Source organism: Alligator mississippiensis, chromosome 11 (assembly GCF_030867095.1).
Source record: "Alligator mississippiensis isolate rAllMis1 chromosome 11, rAllMis1, whole genome shotgun sequence".
NCBI lineage: Eukaryota > Metazoa > Chordata > Crocodylia > Alligatoridae > Alligator > Alligator mississippiensis.
The window spans coordinates 58,549,722-58,572,191 of NC_081834.1; the positions used below are offsets into that span (position 1 = coordinate 58,549,722).

The window sequence follows — 22,470 nt, forward strand, 5'->3', positions numbered from 1 at the left end:
TACTGGGTGCAGGCCCCTACCTGCCTGTGGGCTGGGACAATGGTCTTGGGCTTGAACTGAGGGGGCTTCCTGGCAGACCCCTTTAGGCTTTGATTCCTTTACTAGGGACAGACCTGAGCCCCAGGGGCCCAAGAGCATAATGGGCACTGTGGAGGGCCAGTAGGTGGTGTCTCCCACCTCCCTGCGCCCAACCAGCTACCAAGCTCCAGGTGCCTCCCCTGGGGTGCCTCAAATTGGCTGACCCCCTTCCTGAAGCACACCTGTAAGCCTGGGGTAACTGCTGCCACCACCCAGACTCAGGCCCTTCTCTAGGCCCTGTGCTGCCTGGCATGTACAGGCCCTGTAGACCTTGGACTCATGGAGTGCTTCTATTAGCCTGAAGCACAGAAAGTAGTCTCCCTTAGTCGAGTGAAGGGAGCAAAAAGGTTTACCAAATCCCTCCCCCAGCAACTACCACCGAACTTGTTAGAGTGGAGAACTTTATTGGTTAAAGAGGGTAGGCATGGGGAAGGGCATGGGTTAGAGAAGTGTCAAAGAAGAAGCCAGAGCAAACAGTATGGCTTGATAGCCTTTTGTTATGCTTCTACATGACAGTAAGCTATATCCCTAGATAAGTATCAGGAGGCGCTACTTCACTGTCAGGGCGGTTAGCATCTGGAACCAACTTCCAAGGGAAGTGGTGCTGGCTTCTACCCACCCTGGGGGTCTTCAAAAGGAGGCTGGATGAACACCTGGCCGGGGTCATTTGACCCCAGCATCCATTCCTGCCCTTGGCAGGGGGTCGGACGTGATGATCTGCTCAGGTCCCTTCCGACCCGGCCAGCTATGGAAAAAAAGAGTTTCAGGTAAGTTACAAGTCTCACCTGGAGGCTGACTGAGCTTCCTGCGCAGGCAGCACCTCTGTGCGTGTGGCTGAGTTCTGTGATGTCTCCTCCCTCCTCCGACCCTTCAATAACCCTTCATGTCCCAATCAAAGGCAGGTGTGGCTGGATTCCAACCAACCAATTTAAAAAGCATCACAGTCACCTAAGCATGTGACATGGCTCAAGCCTCTGCCCCCAGGCCATGAGGTCAGTGCTTAAAACAATAGAGACTAGGTTCACTCCCTCTCCACCTGCTTTAGGTCACAGTAGCAGTAAGCTGGGCTAAGGAGGTTGACAGACGGGAGGCGGCCAGGACAAAGGAAAGGAAAAAACCCCTGTAAAAGCTGGAGGCTGGAAGAGGATTCTTCCACAGGTGCCACCAGCATCAACACTGCCCCCCCACAGCTGCCCCAATGGGATCAGCATCCCCCAGCCCCAGGAACAACGCAGTTTGTCACAAACTGCCTCTGCCAGCTTCTGCCCCCTGCCATGGGATTGGCCCCCCGCTCCTCCAGCTGCTGGGCTGGGGCCCGGGGACCTCCACGTGGCCTTCCCTTCACTAACACTTAACCCAAGGCTGAATTTAGTTTATTCCCAGGTCCTTTTCCAAAGCTAATCTCACCCAATAAAAGTGTTATTCGTGATTTAGTCTAAAGCGAATTCCATTAGCGATGCATATTTACTAATTAATAGAGGCAATAATATTCTGCATCAAGTACAAAGCCCTAAATAAAGATCAGAAGGGGATGGGATTATGGGGCAAAATACTTTTTGGGCCACCCGACTACATGTTGGTGCCACCGGGGGACTGTCCCAAAGACCCGAGTGCTGTCCTGCCCAGCCCAAAGCACTTTTCTTTCTTTTGTGCCAGGCTGCCAAGTGACAGCCTCTCATGCCCACTGTACTCTACAATGGTTTGAATAAGGCTCTGGCTTTGAGGCTGGGATTACAGCTGGAAATCCTTCTTGGGCCGCCCCACACCATGGTTGCTCTGGCACCAGGGAACTGTCCTGGACACCTGAATAATCTTGCCTGGCCTAAATCATGGTTTGGCTGTGCCAGGGTGCCAATTGACAGCACCCCCCCCCCCCGCCCCCACACACACACTTTGTGGCACAGAGGTATGTTGTGGGCTGCCCCAGGAAGGATTTCCAGCTGCAATCCCAGCCCCCACCAGAAGGTCCTTCTTCTAGCCCCTATACTTAGTACAGTGGGCATGAAGGGCTGCTAGGTGGCAGCCTGACACAGCTAGGCAGGACTGCAGTCAGGGGTCTTTGGGACAGGCCCCCAGTGGCATGGATGGAAAGTCTGGGGTGGCCCAAGAAGTATTTTGCTCCATAATCCCATTCTAATCTGACCTTCATTTAGGGTTCTGTACTTCATGCAGGGTATTTTATATATTAGTAAATATGCCTAGCCAATGAAATGTTCTCTAGGATGTGTAATGCGTGAATAACAAACTCTAATTGGGAATAAATTAGCTTTCAATAAAGGAACCAGGAATAAGAAACCAATTTACTGGGGGCTTCAGCACAGGTTTTTGGAGCTTTGATCTCTTTTATTACCTACAAGATAATTACAAGATATTAGCCCTTGCCCCCACCCCACAAAATTACGATTCAGAGCCCAAGCTGGAAAGCCTTTTTTCTTCACTGAAATAGAAGCATGGAGACACTATACAGGCTGCTGAGGTAGATGGGCCTCTGTGGCTACCTTCCTGTTTGGTTACCATATTTTCTAGCATATAACGCACACCTCATTCGCCACGAAAGCACCTGAAAAGTTAGGGTGCAGGGAAAAAGAAAAAGCCGTTTTCTTTGCTGGAGCAGAAGCGTGGAGACGTCGGGAAGGCTGCCACGATGGCAGGGCTCTGCCTTCCTGCAGTTAGCATATTTTCTCCCCTACGATATATACTTCCCCCATAAAGCAGCCCCACTCCAGGATCCACAGTTCAAGAAGAAGGCTACTTTCTTCACTTGAATAGAAACATTGAAACAATGCCAATGGGCAAAGGAGCCTGCCTGGCCTCTGTGGCCACCTTCTTGCTCAAGTACCGTATTTTCTGGTGTACTACATGCACCTTATTTCTCCTAGAAACATTCCAAATTTGGGCTGGGGGTTTGAAGTGAGGAAGCTGGTTTCCTTGGCGGATGCCTACTGGGAGCACTAGGACCCACACTAGCTTGGCAGGTATGGGTTACAGCAGCACCCTCAGGACCTGGGAAGAGAACCCAGGCATCCAGGCTCCCAGTCCCACCCCTGCTCCAACCCTAACCAGCCCCCCTCTCCCCTCCCAGTATAGAGAGGACCCAGGTGTCTGGGCAGGAGGCCATCTGGGCCCATGGCTTTATTGAATGGGACTCAGTCCCCAGGTGGGGGAGGAGCAGGCAGGGGGCGGAGCTCCGTGGGAGGAAGTGGAGCCTAGGGGTCCTCCACAAAGGCGCGTTGGGCATTGGGGAACCGCTGGGGGCTGAAGCTTGGGTCGTCCTGAAGCCGCTTCTGCAGATCAGACTTGAGCTAGGGAAAGATGGATGGCTGGGCAGAGAATCCAGGTGCCTGGACTCTCAGGCCCCGCCTCCCACTCCATCCTCCCTGAAGAACCCAGGCAGCTGAATTCCCAGCACCTCCTGCTCCCACCCCCCAGAGAACCGCGGGCTCCAGCCTCCCAGCCCCCGCTGCTCCCACACCCCAAACATCCTCATTCCTCCCTCCAGGGAACCCAGGGTTCAGGCTCCATCAGCACCTTCCCCACCAAAAATCCCCAGGTGTCTGGGCTTCCCAGCCCTCAGGAAACTCAAGCATCTCCCCTGCCCCAAGCCTACAGCCCTACTCCCATAGAACCCAAACATCCAGGCTCCCAGCGCCCTCCCGCTCTCACCCCCCAACCCCCACTCCCTGCCCACAGCACCCAGGCGTCCTGGCTCCCAGCCCGTCCCCCCGCAGGGAACCCAGGCATCTGGACTTACCTGGCGACGATAGGCCTCCTGCAGCGGGGGCTGGGCCAGATCACGGCGTAACTCTTCAGGACTTGAGGTCTGGACACCGGTGGCACGGGCAGCACGGGACACAGCCTCGGCCAGCAGCAGCTGCGGCCCATCACCCTGCATGGTCTGACACACAACACGTGCTGACATTCATGGGCACAAGGTCTGTGCTGCCGCCACCACGCCCCTCACAACACAACTGTAGGCATGGGAAACATGCATGAAAACAGACATGCGGACACAGACACATAGGAATAGACATGGGGAGACAGACGCACACAAGGACTGGGACACAGACATGGACACAGGGACATAGAGAAACAGACACATGGGGACAGATGTGGACATGGAGAGACGCATGAAAACACACAAGGACAAGCAGACACATGGAGACACAGACAGACACAAGGACATGGGGAGATAGACGTGAGGACAGAGGAATGGACACAGAAATGCAGACAAACTCGGGGGCTATACCAGACATTGCTGGGGGAGGCATATGGGGTCTGGGAGGGCAGGAGGGATATTGGGGGTCCTGGCGAGGCATAGTTGTTGGGGGTGGGGATCTAACCTTGGAGGGTTTGGCTGACATGCTGGTCAGACAAGTGTCACTAAGGTGAGCTATGGGGCAGGGGGGTCCCAGGGGGCTCTCACCTTGCGGCGCTTGGCGGGCATGCCAGTAAGGTAGGCATCGCTGAGCGGTGGCTGCTGTTTCCCCTTGCGCTGGGCCTGGATGTCTTGTCGGATGATGGGCACCCACTCCTGGGAGCAGATGGAGGGGTCAGAGGCTGGTGGGTGCCCCTCCCCTCCCCTGCAACTTGGTGGGGTCCCGAGGGGTGAGCAGGGTGGGATTTACTCACCGGGGGTACAGCCGCAGCCCAGGCCTCGGGCTCAGAGGCTGGGGGGGCCTGGCCGGGGGGGTCGGGGGGAGGCTCAGGGCGTGGGGCCAGCGCCTCTTCTGCTGTCGTGGCTGGGGCTGGGGAGCCCGCACTGTCCCGCTGCAACAGGAGGGGGAAGGGGGGAGGTGAGACATCACCAGGGCCCCCCAGACCTCCGCCATCTCATAATGCCCTCCCCGGCCCCTCTGCTATCCCCCAATGCCTCTCCCCAGCCCCCACAGCCCTCCACTATCCCAGAAGGTCTCGCCTGTGTTGCCCAACATCCCACAAGGCCGCCCAACATCCCACAAGGCCTCCCAACCCCTCCACCACTATCCCAGTGCCCCTCTCCAGCCCCGTCCAATCCCTCTGCTAACCCAGTGCCCCTCCCACTCTCTCTGCTATCCCACAATGCTGCCTCAGGAATCCCCAGCCCTCCACTACTCCATGATACCCCTATTCCCTGCTCCCCATCCCCCTGCTATTCCATAATATCCTCCCTGGTCCCTCCCCAATCCCACAATGCCCCTCCCCAGGCCCCTCCCATCCCTCTGCTCTCTCAGTGCCTCTACCACCCTCCCAGTCTGCCCCTCCACTACCCCACAATGCCCCAGGCCCTCTGCTATCCCACAATGCTCCTACCCTCCCCCGATCCCTCCACTATCCCACAATGCTTCTACCCTCCCCGATCCCTCCACTATCCCACAATGCCCCACTCCTGAGCCCCACCCCCCCTCTGCTATTCCACAATGCTCGCTACCTGGGCAGCCTCAGGTGGCTGCTCAGCCTCCAGCTCCATGGGCTCCTCGGGTGCTGGCTGTACACAGGGAAGGCGGGGAGGGTCAGTGGGGGTCATCCTGCCCTGCCCCCTGGGACCCCCCCACCCCACCCCCTAGGCCCCTCCACATGTCCCAGCCTCCTGGGTCCCTGCCCCCTCAGCTCTCCCACCTGGCCTCAACCCCATTACTGAGCCCAGCACCCCAACCACTGCCCCCCTGTGCCCCCCAGCCCTAATATACCCACTTAGTACACTCTGCCCCCTGCCTCCACATCCCCAGCCCATACCCCCCAGTCTCTCTATATCCCCCCAAACCCTCCTCCATGCCCCCAGCCTGATAAATGCCCCTAGCAACCTCTGCTCCCAGCCCCCGCACACATACCTCATTGCCCCAATATACCCCCCAGGCCCCTCTATGCCCCCAGCCCCAATGTATCCCTCAGACCCCTTCTGACCCCAATCACCCAGACCCCCCCGCTCCAGGACACGCCCTTCCCTCCCCGGCCCTGGTGGGAGGCAGGAGGTGTTACCGGGCGGGGGTCACCATGGCAGCGGACGTAGGGCAGCACCTGCTCGGAGGTGACGGGCATGTGGTCCAGGATGACCTGCAGCCGCATGCCCATCATGGTTGTCAGCCAGCTCACCAGTGAGGGCGTCACATCTGCTGACAGCCGCCGCTGCAGGCACATGGGTGGTGGGAGAGGGGGTGAGTATCAGGCAAGGGGAAGGAAGCACGGCACCCCCACCCCCCCTTGCCAGGGACCCAGGCATCCAAGACGCGCACACATGTGCACACATGCACAAGCGCACACAGTCCCCAAGGTGGCCACCAGGGAAAGACACTGCCCCCTCCCTCCCCACATGCTTGGTTGTTCCATCAGGGCTCAAGGGGGTGGGGGGGAAGGAGGTAATGTAATGTAGACTGTCCCTGGCAGACTGTTCTATTCCCCTCAGGTGGGGGGCAAGGTCCCTCACTGGACTGACCCCATTGCACTGAGGGGGGAAGGGAAATACTCTCATTCCATTCCCCTCAGGCACAGGGGACACCGCACTGGGCTGTCCCCTTGCACTTGTGGGGAAACACCCATACAAAACCATCCCATTGCTCTAAGGGGGTGGGTTGGAAGACCTCACTGGCCTGTGCCCTCGCACCCTGGGGGCTGGGTATGCCCATGCCAGACATTTCTATTGGCCTCAAGTATTGAAGGGCGCGCACCCCCTGGCCTCTCCCATTGCTCTCAGATATGGGGGGGCTTACTTACAATGCGGTCGTTGATGACAGCGGTGAGGGCAGCCTGCTCCCCGCGCAGGCAGTACAGGTTCAGTGCCAGGCACTCAAATAGCCCCTGGTTGCACAGCTCCAGCAGCCGGGACCCAAAAGAGCTATCTGCAAGGGGGGAAGGGGTCAGAGCTGGGGGGGAAGGAAATCAGGCAATGGGGGAATCTCTTCCCTGTGCAGTGCAACAGGGCCAAGAGAAACCAGAGGGCTGTGGGTTGGGAGTGAGGCGCACTGACATGAGGGGGCGGCTATGGCAGGGTGGGCTACCCCCAGGGATGTGGCCTGGCTCTGGAAGAAGGTGGGCTGGCCCAAGAGGGTGAGGCCTAGTTGGGGAGGTGTGTCCTAACCTAAGGGAGCCTGCCTGGCTCTGGGCAGTGGGAAGGGCTTGTGGGGAAGCGGGGAGGGTCTCACCAGTGCAGCGCAGGATGTGGGTGGCAATGCGCTGGAACTGCTCCTGCAGGAAGTCTAGGTTGGTGCGGGTGATGTCCACGCCCTCGCGAACCCGCACCGCCGCCTGGGGGGGGGGGGGGGGGGGGTCAGAAGTCAGGGATTGGGGCCCCCCAACAGCCCCACCCCACCAGGCCCCCCACACCTGTATCTGCCACCTGCCCCCCAGCCCCACAAGCCCCCCCCAGCCCAGCTCTGCCCCCCATCCCAATGCCCCCCCTAGGCCAGGGCAAGCAGCAAGGATCAGGGGGCAATGCTCACAAAGCTTTCACGGACGTAGTCTTCCAGCCCACTGATGAGGTTGTAGGTGGCTGCCTGGGATTGGAGAGAAGGAGATGGTTAGAGGAGGGGCAGGGGGGCTGCAGGTTGGAAGTAAGAGGCACTACTGCGGGGGGTGCAGGGGGCTGTGGATCGAGGGTGAGGGGCAGTGGCAGGGCAGGGGAAAGGGCACAGATCAGGAGAGGCAGCCACAAGGCCAGAAAAACCAAGGGGAGTGAGCATAGCACCCAAGGGGCTGTGGGTTGGGAGTGAGGGGAACCAGCAGGACTGGGGGTGGGGGATGCTGTGGGTTGAGAGCAAGGGGCCCGGGTGAGGCCAGGCAGGCAGGGCTGCAGGTCAGGAGTGAGAAGCGCTGGCTGGCCAAGGTAGGGGGCAGCAAGGAGCCCCAGAGAAGCAGGCCTGGGGGGCTGTGGGTCAGAAGTGAAGGGCTGGGGGGTGGGGGGTTCTCACACGGAGGTTGCGGTCGCTGGGCTCGCGCCCGTGCAGATACTCCTCGTGGAAGAAGCGCCGGAGCTGGGGCTGGATGCGCTGCAGCGGCTGGAACTGCCCATGAAGCAGCATCACCATGTCCACCATGGTGAAGTTGTGGCAGATCAGCGACAGCAGGTCCCCGAAGAAGCCTGCAGGTAGACACCGGCCCTTTAAGACCCTGGCTAGGGGACAGGGCTTATCCAAAAGGAGGCTGCAAGGGGGCCCAGACTGTCAGGAAGGGGCTAGCCTATCCCTAGGGATGTGGGCTGGCCCTGAGAGGAGGTAGGCCAGCCCAAGGGGGCATGGCCTATCCTCGAGGACCTTGCCTGGCTCTAAGGGAGCACCACCTACCCCAGGGAAGGTGGTTTCTCTGGGGATGGTGCCTATGGCACCGGGTATGGCCTGCCCCAGAGGGGCACAGCCTAGATTGGGTGTGCGGCCTGGCCTCAGGCCTATATCCTGGCACAGAGGCAGCATGACCTACTAGTGGGTGGCATGGCCTGCCCCAGGAAGTGGGGGTGTGGCCTGCTAATGGGGGCGTGAGCTATCCCTTGGTGGGGTATGGCTTAAATCAAGGGACCTGGCCAGCCCCCAAACCCACAACCTAGCTCTAAGGGAGCACCGCCTGTGCCCAGGGAGCATGGCTGGTCCCCCCAAGGGGTGTGGCTTAAACAGGGGCATGGCCCACCCCAGGCACAAAGCCTGTCTCTGAGGGGGTGTGGCCAATTCCGTAGGGGTGCAGCCTAAACCAAGGCCCAGGCACAGGGGCTGGATCCGAGGGGGCAGGATGGGGCCTGCCCTGGTGGGGTGGGGACTATGTCACGGGGCGGGGCTCACCGATGGCGCCCTCGGCTCCTAGCTCGAAGAGGTTGCTGGAGCCACTAAGGCGCTGGATGAAGTCAGCGATGCTCTCGGTGCTGCCCTGTGCGGCGCCCAGCGAGCCCATCAGGGAGGCCAGCACCCCCTGCACCACACTGGTGAAGAACTCGGGGGGCAGGGTCTCGGCCGGCCGGCCCCGCCCTCCAGCTCCGCCCCGTGGTGGTGGCGGGCTGGCCGCTGGTGGGGGTGGAGAGGAGGCCACAGGTGGCAGGGGTGGGGGCGGGGCCGGCTCCTGAGGGACAGAGCCCAGCTGGGCAGCCTGGTAGGAAATGAGATGAATGGTCAGTCACAAGCGAGGGAGGCAGGGCCTAAATTGGCAGTGTGTGGAGGGTGTGGCCTATTCTCAGGGAGTGGCTTATGTGGCAGGTGCCACCTAAATGGGGGTGTGGCCCATCTCAAAGCACACTGTCTGGAGCAGAGGGGGCATGGCCTGCCCCTAGAGTTTTGAGGCCAGACGCAGACAGGGTGTGGCTTAAATGAGGATGTGGCCTGTTTTCAGGCACAAGACCTAGCCCTGAGGGGACACAGTGTGATTCCAGAGGAGGCGTGGCCTGTACCTAACGGGGCATAGCCACTCCCCAGGCACATGGCCTGGCTCTGAAGATGTGGGACCTGTTCCACAGGGTATGGCCTACTAAACTGGGGGCGTGGCCTGTCCCCAGGCTGGGTCTAAGGGAATAGTTGCCTGGTCCTGGGGGGTGTAGCCTGTCCCCAAGCACACGGTCTGAGATGGGAGCACGGGGGGGGGGGGCACCACTTGGGAGCAGGGGGTGTGGTTTCTGCCAGGGGCAGGGCCCAATTGGAACTGACCTAAATAGGGGCACATGGCCCACACTGAAGGGGAACGGGCGGGGCTTACCTGTAGGAAGTCTGTCATGCCCTGTAGGAATGCAGGTACACCCGGCATTGCCACAGTGATGGTGGGCGGGGCCCCAGTGGGGCCAGCCCCCACCCCACTCCCCAGGAGGGTGCCCAGCAGCTGCGGGAGCTGGAGGTCATCACTGGCTGGAGGGGGTGGAGCTGGGGCTGGGCCAGAGGCAGGGCTGGGTGTGGGGCTGGCACTGCCCCCAGCAGCTGTGGTGGCTGTGTTGGTAGTGCCAGCGCTGGCTGAGGCTGTTGGGGGGGAAACTGGGGCCCCCCCAAAGGGGCCAGAAGTGGAGGAGCAGGAAGAGGTGGAAGTGGAGGAAGAGGAGGAGGAAGAAGAAGTCGAGGCTGAAGACGAGCTGCCGCCCTGGGCTGGAGAAGAGAGGTGGAGTCAGGGCAAAGTCCCACCCACTTCTACTAGTGATCCTCATTTCCGACCCATAGCCCCTGCCCCACCCGTCCTGCTGGTGCCCCTCATTCCTGACCCACCCCCTACCCCCCACCTGCACTGCTGGTGCCCCTCACTCCTGCACCCCCAAGCCAGCACAGGCCACTCCAATCCCTGCCTCACTGCCTGTCCAGCTGCCTCATCCTGGGATCTCAGCTGTCCCCACTGCCATAAACCCCCATGGGGGACAGACACACAGCCCCACCATCTCTTACTCCTCGCTGACTCACCTACAAGAACAGGCTGCATCAAGAGCTGGCCTACGAGGCCGCTGATCATCTGAGCCAGCGAGGCATTGGCCCCTGGGCCAGGTACCTGGGAAGGAGATGAAAAGGTAAATCTAAACCTTGATGGTGCCCTTCACTCCTGACCCACAGCCCCCAGCTCGACTCTTACCCCTTGGCCTGCAGGCTGGGGGGCACCAGGGGGGACAGGCCGGGCAGAGGGTGCTGAGGGCCGGGCAATTACTACACGGGTTGGGGCTGTCTGGAAGCCAGGAACTTGCTGACCTGTAGAAGCAGAAGAGGGAAGAGAGAGAAGGGCCACAGAAAGCTGGAATCAGAATTGCTAACTATACATGCAATCAATAAAAATCAGGCTAAAAATGCCCGTCAGTAAATAAAAAGAACCGTCAGTAAAAAGCTCCCAGCAGCTTGAGCTGATTTGAAGGTCTAGTCAGCTAAAAAAGGTTTGGTTGTTGGTAAATAAAAGAAAAGGTTCAGTGATTAGCTATTGTTAAACAGAACGTTTAAGTTATCAGTCCAAAAACCACTTTGATCATTAGTTGCCAATTTAAAAAAATAAATAAATAAATAAAAAAGGTTTAGGGCGTAGAAAAGGTTTTGGTAGTCAGTTAAAAAAAAAAATCTGTTAGTCATCAGTGAAAAAGAAACAGGTTGCGTCTGCTGTCAGTGGAAAAAGGTTCAGTTGTTGGCAAAAAATGGTTCAATCAGCAGAAAAAAAGGTTTGGCTGGTCATCAGTGAAAAAAAAGGTTCTGTCAGTGAAAAAAAAAGGTCTGTTTGCCAGTGTGAAGTAATCCAGTCAGTTGTCAGTAAAAAAAAAAAAAAAGTTCAGTCATCAGTCAGAAAAAAAAAAAATGTCCGGTCATCATTAAAGAAACAAAAGGTACAATTGTCAGTGGAAAGAAAAAGATTCGGTCAGTGAAAAAACTAAACCAAATGTTCAGCCATCAGTTAAAAAAGCAAAAAGGAAAACAAAAAACCCTTTAGTCATCAGTTTAAAAAATTATCTTGGCTCGACAACCTGGCTGGGTGCACCCAGATCAGGGAAGGAGCAGCTGGGAAACAGGGTGGGGGGAAAGCCCTGGGGGACACAGCAAAGGATTACCTGTGGCAGCAGAGGCAGCTGCTGCCATGGCCTGCTGGGTGATCTGGTGAGCCATGGCCTGCATGAACTCCGGGGGCAGGCTGGGCATCTGTAGCGGCGTGGAGCCCCCTGGAGGACGGAGGGGGCAGGGGGAGGGTCACTCACTCCCAACCCCTGCCATACCTTCTGGTACTCCTCATTCCCAACCCACAGCCCCCCAGTCCCCTACCATCTAGCCAGTGGCCCTCACTCCCAACCCACAACCTGCCAGCCCCCCAGAGCCCTGCTGGTGCCCCTCACTCCCATCCCACAGCCCCTTGTTCCCCCCCAGCCCTGCCAGTGGCCCTCACATCTGACCTGCAGCCCTCTCTTACCCATTCCTTGCCCATGTCCAGCTGAGCCGGGAGTACCAGGGACCCCAGTGCCCCCTGAGCCACCTCCTGCCACCTGTAACCCAGAGTCTGAAGCGAAGCAAGACAGAATGGTCAAGCAAGAAAAGAACCATTAGTCTGGGAAGATACATGTCCCTGCCCTGCCGTGCCCACCCCCCACCCCCACTGCAGTCCTGTCAATGCCCATCATTCCTGGCCCTCAGCCCCTCCTCCCCCTCCAACCATACTAGTGCCCCCCACTCCTGACCCACAGTTCCCTCCCCTCCCATTCCTACCATTGTCCCTTGCTCCCGACCTGCAGCCTTGCTGTTGCCACTCACTCCTGACCCACAAACCTCTGCCCCCACAGCCCTGACAGTGCTCCTCACTCCCAGCCTGCAGCCCCGAGACCCCAGCCCTGCTGGTGCCCCTTCTTCACGACCCACAGCCTCCTGTTCCCAACAGCCCTGCCAGTGCCCCTTGTTCCCAACCCACAGCCCCCTCCCTCTCCTACTCCCAACCTGCAACTCCCCACACTCACCCTGGATGTTCATGTGCATCATGACCACAGGCTCCACGGTCTGGTGCGAGATACGGATGACGCGGGGATGGCTGGTCTGGGAGGCCTGGCTCTGAGTGGGGGTGGGGCCAGAGCCAGGGGCGGGACCTTGGCCCTCAGGGGCATCGCCCAGGACCGTGGCAGGGGGTGGGGCGGCAGGTGGGGCCCCTTCAGTGCTGGGCGGGGCTGCCCGCGCCCCATTGCCCGTCATGGTCATCGTGGTGCCAACATTGATCTGGGGGGTGGGGCAGGGGGAGGGGAGGAGCCAGAGGTTAGCTAGCCCTGCCCAGACATCTAGGTTCCCTCCCCTCCAGGTGTCCTACCTCCAGTCAGTGCCCCGGGCTCATGGGTTCTCCCCCTGCTAGCGTCTCGTAGCCCTGGACACCATCCCAGATACCTGGGCTCCCTCTTCTCTGGGGTCTCTGAGCACTGGAGACTACCCCAGCCACCTGGGGTCTCCCCTCCCAGGGGTCTCCAAGCTCCGGGCACTGCCCTGGATGCCTGGATCCCACTGCAGGGGCTCACCTGGATGGGGATGGCAGCCTGCTGCAGCACCATGGGGGCGGTGTAGTGGGCCATGGGCCGTACCACATGCAGGTGGCGGGGGGTGTTGCAGGCCAGGTTGCAGCGCAAGTCCGAGAGGGCCACAAAGATGTTCCCCAGCAGCCGCAGGCTCTCGCCCACCAGGTTGATGACGCGCTGGTCCTCCTCACGCCCCTCCGTCTGCCGGCACCACCCCTCATTAGCACCCAGCCACACCTGCAATGGTGCCTCCCACCCCACAACTTCCCCTCCTTCAGATCCTTTCCATCATCTCATCAAACCCTGACCTCCATTAAAAGCCCCTCATCTTGGTTTGATCCACACACCACCTCCACCACCTACATGGTTTCACCCACTCTTGACACCCCCCCCCCTCCACACTATGGTTTCACCAACTCCTGGTTTCCTCCAGCCAATCCTCTGCCATGGTTTCACTCCCACCCCTGATTTCCCACCCCCCCTCCAATCCCTCACCATGGTTTCACCATCCATGATCCTCTCCAGGAACCCATGTCTTAGTTTTACCCACTCCCCTGTTAGCCATCTACATGGTTTTACCCACTATGGACCTCTATCCTAAACAGCCCCCTACAATGGTTTCACCCACTCCAGACTCCCCTCCCCCCACCAACTCCTCACCATGGTTTTACCCACTTCTGACTGGGGAAATGCCCCCCTAACCTACCTTCCTGGGTTGTACCATTTCCTGGAGAGGGGGAAAATGCACCCCCACCCTTTCTATTGGGTTGTACCATTCCCCAGTGGGAGGAGAAAGTCCTGCCCCCCCAGCTTCCCCACAGATGGCAGGGGTGATGCTAACACATTACCCCTCTGGTTATACCATTCTCTAGGAAGTGGGGGGCAGAAAAGCTGATAGCTCCCACCTAGGTTATACCATTCTACAAAGGGGGAAATGTCTCCTCCAGTCTCCCCTGGGTTGTACCATCTCACTGGGGGGAGGGAGAGGGAAATGCTGATAAATCCCCATCCAGGTTATACCACAGCACAACAAGGGGGGAAAACACCCCCCAAACATTCTCCCGTGGGTTGTACCATTCCCCAAAGACAGAAGGAAATGTTAATGGGTCTCCCCTGGGTTGTCCCATTCCAAGGGATGGGGGGGAGGTGGGGAAATGCCCACCCAAACACTCTCCTGGGTTCTACCATTCCCCAGAGAGGAGGAAGAAATGCTGACAGCCCCTCCAAGTTATACCATTCCACTATAAGAGAAGAAATAGCCTGCTACACTCTCCCCTGGGTTATACCATAGGAAAGGGGGAAATGCCCCTGCCTTAGTTTCCCCTGGGTTGTACCATTCTCCAGGGAGGGGGGAGAGGCCCAGATCCCAGCCCTCCCAGCCTCTACTCACGTTGTTGTTGTAGTCTGCTGTGCTGGCTGAGCCCAGGACAGCCTGGTAGCGCTGCAGGAAGGGCTGGAGCTGGCCCTGGACCCGCTGCAGCTCCAGGAGAACCTCCACCAGCTCCCCTGGTGCCGGGTGGCTGCAAACAAACAGACATCAGGTCACACAGGGCCCTGGACACTGCTGCCCCAAGCCTGGCTGGTGCCTCTGACTCCCAACCTGCAGCCCTCTGTCCCCCACCCACCCCCAGCCCTGCAGGTGCCCCTCACTCTTGACCTGAAGCCCCTTCCTTACTTGGGGGTGCTCTCAGCAGAAGGGGGGCCCTCGGGCCCAGGCGGAGGAGCCTCCTGGCTGGGGGGTTCCGAGTTGGCCGCCTCCATTGGTTCCCGCTCCTCGGGGGCAGGGGGTGGGGTCTGCTCGGAGGGGGCAGAGCTGTCTGGCGGGAGTGGGGCCTGTCCATTTGTGCTGCCCTAAGGCACGATTGGGGGAAGGGGTTTAGTAAATTGGAAGGGGATTCGCTGCTGACACCCAAGGGTCAGGGTTCGAGGCCTCACCTCCAGCCGGCTAAGCAGGCCTTGGACATCTCGCAGCATGTGCTGAGCCATCACCAGGCGCACACGGGGCTCACTCTGCAACGGTGGGTGGTGGGAGTGGGGTCAGAACAGGAAGCATAGCCCCCCTGCTCAGAGAGCCCAGGTGTCCAGGCTCCCAGCCCACCCTGCTTTTAACCCCTAGCCCCCACTCTCCCCCCCCCCCCCCCCCCCGAACCCAGATGTCCGGGCTCCCGGCCCCCACTGCTGTTACACCCTAGACTTCCCTGCTTCAGTCTTTAAAAAGTGGGTGGGGGAACTAGGAGCCTGGATGCTTGGGTTCTTCTATGGGGGAGGGGAGAGAGAGCCCACCTCATCCATCTCCTAGGCCCATGGACCCACCCTAATTGGCTAGAATCAGCCCCCACCCCCACGACCCCATACCTGGATAGGAGCCTGATCCATGTTAATGTGAACGTCCACAGAGGAGCCATCCATCTGGGCAGGGAGAGAAAAAAGGAAGAGGAGAGGGATCAAGATCCAGACCCACCCAGAGCCAGGAGGGAACCCAGGTGTCCAGGCCCTCCAGCCCATCTCCCAGTGGGGAGGGAACCCAGGTACCTGGGAGACTCACCGGGGTGGGTGGTGGGGGGTCCATGATGCTGACGGGAAGGTTGAAGGTGCCCACCATGACATAGCTGTTGGCGTTGCGGTCGTGGGGGGTGGGACCAGGGCCCCGGGCTCCACTCCCTCCGTTGTGGGGGGCAGAAGTCCCACCCAGACCCGATGGGCCCCCTGAGCCTGGCGACTGGGCCTGGGGGGGGGCTCTCTCTACCAAGTGAATCACCTTGCCCCCCACATCTGGGGGGAAGAGGGGTGAGGAGGTGAAAACAAGGCATCCTGATGTCCCTGGTTCCCTTCACTCCCAAACCAAAGCCCCCTGCACACACACCCGGCCCTGCCACTGCCCCTCACTCCAGATCCACAGCCCCCTACCCCCCGCCCAGTGCCCCTCACTCCCAATCTGCAGCCCCCTGTCATCCCCCCACCCCTGACTCACTATATTCTTTCAGCTTCTTGTCATCTTGCAAGACCCGGCCCTGGTAGATGAGACGCTGCTTCTCTGCCGGGATGTTGACGGCGCCTGCAATATGCTCCTTGAACTCCTTCACCGTGAACTGAGGTGGGGGGTGGAAACCATGGGGAAACTGAGTCACAGCAGGCACTACATGGCTGGGATGCAGCTACCTCTAGGGGAGTCAGGGCTAGATATAATGGGGACAGAAGCTGCGGCTGGCTCGGGGGGCATTAGGCTGGGTATAACAGGGATAGGAACCGAGGATGGCTCTGGGGTGGAACCAACCCTGGAAACCCAAAGCACCTTGGCATCAGACCTCCCCCTTCCCAGCAGCCCCTGCCTCCTGCCCCTTCACCTCGGCTGCCACCGTAAACGTCCGGGTCTGGGAGTCGAGCGTCTTCACCATCACTTCAAGGGGCTCGGGCTCCGCCATGGTGCCCGGCCAGCGTCCTCACCCACCTCCTGCCTAAAGAAAGGAAGGAACTCATTATGGTCCTGGCCTCACATGTATCCCATGAACCTCTGGGAGTGCATGGAGCTCCCTGCCTCTTTGTTTCCATCCCATACAGACTGTGGGCCTCACCCATCCCCCAATTCCACCACTCCCCACCCACCCATGGTGGGTCAGTGCACACAAGAGAACATGCCAAGTTATTTGCATAATGCAAATAAGACCAGCCCTAGGCCTGATCCCAGCCATAAAGGACAACTCTAGCCCCATTAAACCTGCCCCACAAATGACTGTGTTAATAACCCCTCATCTTACTACTCAGAAAATATTATACCTTAAAAACACTGATATTGAAAAGGTCTGGTCAGTTTCAGGATGACTCATAAATCTGATACTGACAGATCTGGTCAGTTTCAGGGTTGGGTAGCACCAGAATCCCTGAAATTAGCTGGGTCTGATCAATTTCAGGACTGTAAACAGCTCCGATATTGACAGATCTGATCAGTTTTCACAACTGGTAGCACTGGACACCCTGATACTGGCAGAGCCTAGCCAACTTCACCTGACAGACCTAGTAATTTCCAGTCTGGCATTTAAAAGCCCAGATACTGACTGGGTTTAGTCAAGGTCAGGGCAGCCAGTAACCCTGATACTGACAGAGCAGGTCAGTTTCAGAGGCTGGTAGCACCAGCAGCCCTGATATGTTGGCTGGGTCTAGTCAGTTTCATGCTGACAGATATAATCAGCTTCAGGGGCTGGTACTAAAAGCCCCTGGGACTGACAGGGTCCAGTCACTTTCCACACTGGTATAAAGAGCACCATTACTGACAGAGCTGGGAGCAGGAGAAGTCCTGCCATTGGCTGGGTCTACTCAGCTCCATACTTACGGATTTCATCATTGGCAGAGCCTGATCGCTTTGAAGACTGTTATTGGGAGGCTTAAACCTGACTTGGTCAGTTTCAGGGGCTACCAGCTCAGAAACTCTGATATTGCCAGAACTAGGTCAGTTTCAGTTTCATCATGAGAGATCCAGTCATTTCAGAACAGTTTCATCGTTTGAGAGATCCAGGCATTTCAGGGGCTGTATTAAAAACCCTGATGTGGGCAGGATCTAGTCAACTTCAGGACAAATATTTGGATCTGTGAGACTGACAGATCTGGTCGGTTTCATGGGTCTGGTAGCATCAGAAGTCCTGATATTGGCTAGGCCCAGCCAGCTGCAAACCAAGAGATCTTGTCCCTTTCAGGGGTGGTGTTATCAGCAGACTCTGGTCTATTTCAAAGATCCCAAATACCAGCCAGGAGACTGACAGATATGGACAGTTTCAGGTAGCATCAGAAATCCTGGTATTGACTGCACCTAGTAAGTTTCACAGTGATTGCTGTCATCAGTTTCAGGGCTAAACTAAAAGCCCCAATATGAACAGGGTCAGGACCAGGGTTTGGAGCTTGGATACTTGCAGAGCTGGTCAGTCTCAAGGGCCAGTAGCATCAGAAGCCCTGATATTGCCCAGTCCTAATCAGTTTCATAAAACCAGACCAGGTCCATTTCAGGGGCAGTATTAAAACCCTGGTATTAGAAGGGTCTGGTCAGTTTCAAGACTGCTATTAGGAACCCCAACATGGACAGACACAGTCAGTTTCAGAGGCCAGTGGCATCAAAACCCCTAATATTAGCAGCCCCTAGTCAGTTTCAGGTCTGCTATTAAAAGGCTCTGGACTGACAGACCTAGTCAGTTTCAGAGGCTGGCAGCTGATATTGACAGACTCAAATCAATTTCCTAACAACCAATCTGGTCAGTTTCACAGCCTGCTGTTAAAAGCTCCCTTAAAGGCAGGGTCCAGTCAGTTTCAAGATGGTATTTGGACTTTTGATACTAACAAATCTGTTCTGTTTCAGAGGCAGTAGCATTAAAGCCCTCATATTAGCAGCCCCTGGTCAGTTTCAAATCTGCCATTAAATGTCTTGATACTGATAGACCTGGTCAGTTTCAGGGGCTGGATTAAAAGCCCCCATCTTGGCAGGGTCTAGTCAGTTTCCAGAGAGCTCTTTAAGAGCCCTGAAAATGACAGAAATAGTCAGTTTCTGGGGCTGGTAGCTCAGAAGCCCAGATATTGACAGGCCTGTGTCAGATGCACACTGACAGGCCTAGTCAGTTTCAGGCGCTGCTGTTAAAAGCCCTTTCACTGGCTTCAAGAGGGGTAAGAGCCCTGATACTGACCAATCTGGTCAGTTTCAGAGGCTGCCAGCCCCTACTCAGTTGCAGATGTGCTATTAAATGCCTTGGTACTGACAGACCTTGTTAGTTTCAGAGGCTGGATTACTGTCAGTGTCAAATCTACTATTAAATGCCTGGATAGAACAGACCTCATCAGTTTCAGGGGCTGAATTAAAAGCCCTGATATGAGCGAGTCTAGTCAGTTTTGAAACCCAGATACTGACCCATTTCATCAGTTTCAGAGGGGCTGGTATTAAAAACCATGGGCTTGGCTAATTTCAAGGGCTGGCAACATCAGAAGCCCTGATATGGGCAAGGTCCGGTCAGTTCCACACTGACAGATCTAATCACTTTCAGAAGCTGAATTAAAAAGCCCTGATATGTATGGACAGCCCTTAGCCAGCTCCAGCTCTCCTATAAAAAGCCTTGATGCTGACAGGGTCTGTCAATTTCAGAGGGCTGGTGTTAAAAGCCCAATTAGTGAGATCAAGTCAGTTCCACTCTGACCAATCCAGTCTTTCCAAGGTGAATATTAAAAGCATGATATTGGCAGGGTCTAATCAATTCCATGACTGCTAACTGGAGCCCTGATATTGACAGATCCTGTCAGTTTCAGGGACTGGTCCCTCAAAAGCCCTGATATCCACTGGGCCTAGTCAGTTTCAGATCCCTATTAGGACCCTTCTACTGACTGATCTAGTCAGTTGCACAGGCTGTATTAAAAGCCACCGTCCTGGCAGAGTCTAGTGAGTTTCAGGACAGGTAGGTGCAGCTTGGATAGGGACAGATCTAGTCAGTTTCAGGGGACACATCAAAAGCCCTGATATTGGCAAAATCTAGTCAGTTTCAGGACTGGTGTGTGGCTTGCATACTGACAGATCAAGTCAGTTTCAAAGGCAGCATTAAAAGCCTTGCTATCAAGAGGGCCTAGTCCAGTGGTTCCCAAACTGTGGGTTCTGACCCCAAGTAGGGTCACAAAATCAGCAGATGGGGTCATGGGGGTGGGGACCTGTGGGTTTGGGGCAGGGGCGGCATGTTGAGGAAATGGGGCCATAAATGGAGTCATACCAAGGAAAAGTTTGGGAAGCACTAGTCAGTTTCAGGGCTTGAAACTGACAGATATAAAGCCAAGGCAGCAAATGCTGAAATGTTTTCCTGCTCAAACCCAAACTAGGAAGTTTTGCTTTCGAAAGCCTATCAAACTCCACCCTGCAGTCGGTGCAATAAGAGAGATCACCCTAGGGAAATCCTTGCTTCATGTATTAACTCGTTATCACTTATAGGATCATAAGGAAGACAGACCTCTCATGGTCTCTTACGAGGCCCCCTAAGAAATCCTTCCCTTCTGTATAATTCCCCCTCCTTTCTTAAGGGGGACTTAAAGTTTCCTTGGTAGGCACTGGCCCACAATCCTCTTGGCAAAGCAAAAAGGCCTGTTTAATTCCCCTACCCCGCCTTGGAGCACTTGTTGTCAACCTCCAACCCCTACTTCTGTCCCTCTTTCTGCATTAGTTGTGCCAAGGAATCAATTATTGTGCCCCTATTGCAGTAAACTTCGAGAAAAGCCTGTCTTTGAGTTACAGTTTTGTTCATGCCCCCACCCCAACCCAGGGAAGCAGCACAACCAGGCACAGGGTGCCCCTCAGCCTAACAGCCACTGGGTTCGGGGGGGCCAGACTCCACCTGCTGCAGCTCCAGTGCCTCCTGCCTTGGCCCCACTGAAGTTCTACCTTGCACACCTGCCATGCCAGGCTCCCAGAGTCGCAGCAGCCTGCTGGCAGAGCCTGTCTGGGGCGTCCTGCCCCTGCATCCCTGTGAGGCTGCAGCAGCGCCGGCTCATTGCAAACGTCTTGCCTGCCCCTCTCTCCCCCAACATTCCTTCACGCCCCCCAGTTTGAAAACCATTGCCCTATCAACTGCCCTAATTAAGGGAAGCGTGTGGTTCCCTTGGTGGGCCCAGGCCACAACTCCACGCACATAACAGACATGCCTGTAGGAGGAACCCTGATGACTGTGGGGCCGTCTTCCTGGTCCTCACTAGGACACATCTCCAGGCAGAGCATCACCGGGTGACCCCCACTGGCTTCTTGGGCTTCTTCAAGGGCTAGTGCCCCCTTGGAGCCCTCAAAATTAGCCTACAGCCTAATTTTATAGGCTGTAGGCCTCCACCCTCCCCCCCAACTCCCACCCTGGTTTTTTCTCGTTGATTCTCCCACCAATTTTGTTCTGAAGCACCTAGTAGGTCGAAGTGGAGACAGGGCTAGCAGTTTCTGCATGGGCCTACAGTCCCTCGTGTACAGCAAGGAGCCCAGGCCCACAGTCTTCCTACGCATAACAAAGAGGGTTTGGATAATTCAGAGAATCACAGAAATCCTAGGGATGCAGAACGGGAAGGAGTCTCCAGGGGGCATAATCATGAGAAGTGGGGCAGGAAGGGACCTCCAGTTGTCACCTCTAGTCCAACCCCCAGCCTGAGGCAGGGTCAGCCCTGGCGCGACCAGCTCAGACAAATCCATCAGGTAAACTCAGGTAAACGTAAGACGACCACCAACCCTGACAGCACAGACCACACCCGAACCTGCCACAGGGAAAGCAGGGGGACTGCAGCAACGTCCTCTGTCTGCAACAGGTTGTTAACAATCACTCAAGAGATCCCAGGCACGGGCCGCACCCCCCACTACAGAGGCTGACACCCCCCCCCCCCACGCCCAGTCCCCACCAGCCCGATCGGGGGGAATATTCCTTCCTGACACAGCGTCGGCTCGACCCCGAACAAAGGGGAAGACCCTCTAGCCAGGACCCCGGGGCTGAGCCCCAGCAGGAGCGCTGGCACAGCCCAGCAGGCTGCCAACACATTAAAGACACTGGGCATGATGCCTAAATACACACTTCTCCTTATATTATCATTATAGCGACTGACCTTGAACCTCCCACCGACCCTCCTGGTTCCCCCCTGGGAAGGGGGAGGGACGGGTCAGCACCCCCCCGACCCGAATTACCCCATTCCTCACCAGGCTTGCAGGGGGGGCGGGGGCAGAAGGCCGGCTATACCTGCCCACAGAGGGATCAGGGAGGGTATAACCCCGCCTCCGCGGGGCGGGGGGGGGGGGACCGAGACCCCCATCACCCCTCCCCCACACGCGCAGGTACCCACCGAGAGCTCCTAGGGCTGGGAGGGGGGGAAAGGAAGGGGAGAGGCCCAACAGACACCTGGCCACGCCCCCTTTCCTGCCCAGGACGTCACTTCCGGTAGGCGCAGAACCACTTCCCGTCCATAAAAAAATCGGGCAACTTTACGGAAAGAAAAGGCGGTTCCGTGCTGGGGGCTCCGGCCAGAGAGAAGGTAGCACTTCCGGTCCCACCCACTCAAAAAGAGGGGGCGCGTGAGGAATGAGATGGGGCTTCCGGTCAAAAGGGGGCGACTTTCGGTCAAAAAGGATGACTTCCGGTTTCTTATCTCAAATTGGGTGACTTCCGGTGTCCCTGGTAATGAAACGGGGTTCACTTCCGGTCCCCACGGGCCGCTTCCGGGTCCCCACCAAGCCCAAGTCCGAACCTGCTTGCGAGAGACTCCCCGCACCGGCTGCTCTGCGGCGCACACCGCTCTGCGCATGCGTGACGTGGGGACGGGGGCCTCAAGACTCGGGGCCAAATGGGGCTGCTAGCGGCGCGCCTGATGCGCCCCGTCACCGCTGCGACGGGCCCCCCCCCATCCCCCGCCCTCTGAGGGGCATGTCGGTGTGCGGCCGCGTGTGAGAAGAGTCCGCGGGGCGGCCGCGTCTCACGCCGGTTTGGATCAGGCAGTGCTGTAGGCGCCCACACGCTGAAGTTCTCATGGGGCAGAGCTTGAGCCCCCGGCTC

The 22,470-nt window shown here is 57.5% G+C and overlaps 1 protein-coding gene across 3 annotated transcripts; it reads right to left on the minus strand.

The window, feature by feature from the left end:
- Positions 1-462: 462 nt before the first annotated feature.
- On the minus strand, positions 463-22,247 carry BAG6 (BAG cochaperone 6). 3 transcript variants are annotated; one of them, XM_059714316.1, is made up of 26 exons: positions 21,764-21,852; positions 16,294-16,404; positions 15,921-16,038; positions 15,495-15,721; positions 15,305-15,358; positions 14,885-14,959; positions 14,625-14,800; positions 14,340-14,469; positions 12,953-13,150; positions 12,410-12,662; positions 11,872-11,958; positions 11,519-11,626; positions 10,567-10,679; positions 10,401-10,485; positions 9,718-10,094; positions 8,817-9,117; positions 7,959-8,128; positions 7,491-7,544; positions 7,194-7,296; positions 6,766-6,890; positions 6,034-6,180; positions 5,486-5,542; positions 4,708-4,845; positions 4,502-4,609; positions 3,830-3,973; positions 463-823 (listed from the first exon to the last, which is right to left on the minus strand). In XM_059714316.1, exons 2-26 carry the CDS (start codon positions 16,369-16,371, stop codon positions 800-802), a joined length of 3,450 nt encoding a protein of 1,149 aa, XP_059570299.1. In that variant the 5' UTR covers positions 16,372-16,404; positions 21,764-21,852; the 3' UTR covers positions 463-799. The 3 variants fall into 3 exon arrangements, with proteins under 3 accessions (XP_059570299.1, XP_059570298.1, XP_059570297.1); XM_059714315.1 differs by lacking the exons at positions 463-823; positions 21,764-21,852 and adding exons at positions 3,180-3,380; positions 22,166-22,247; XM_059714314.1 differs by lacking the exon at positions 463-823 and adding an exon at positions 3,180-3,380.
- Positions 22,248-22,470: the final 223 nt, after the last annotated feature.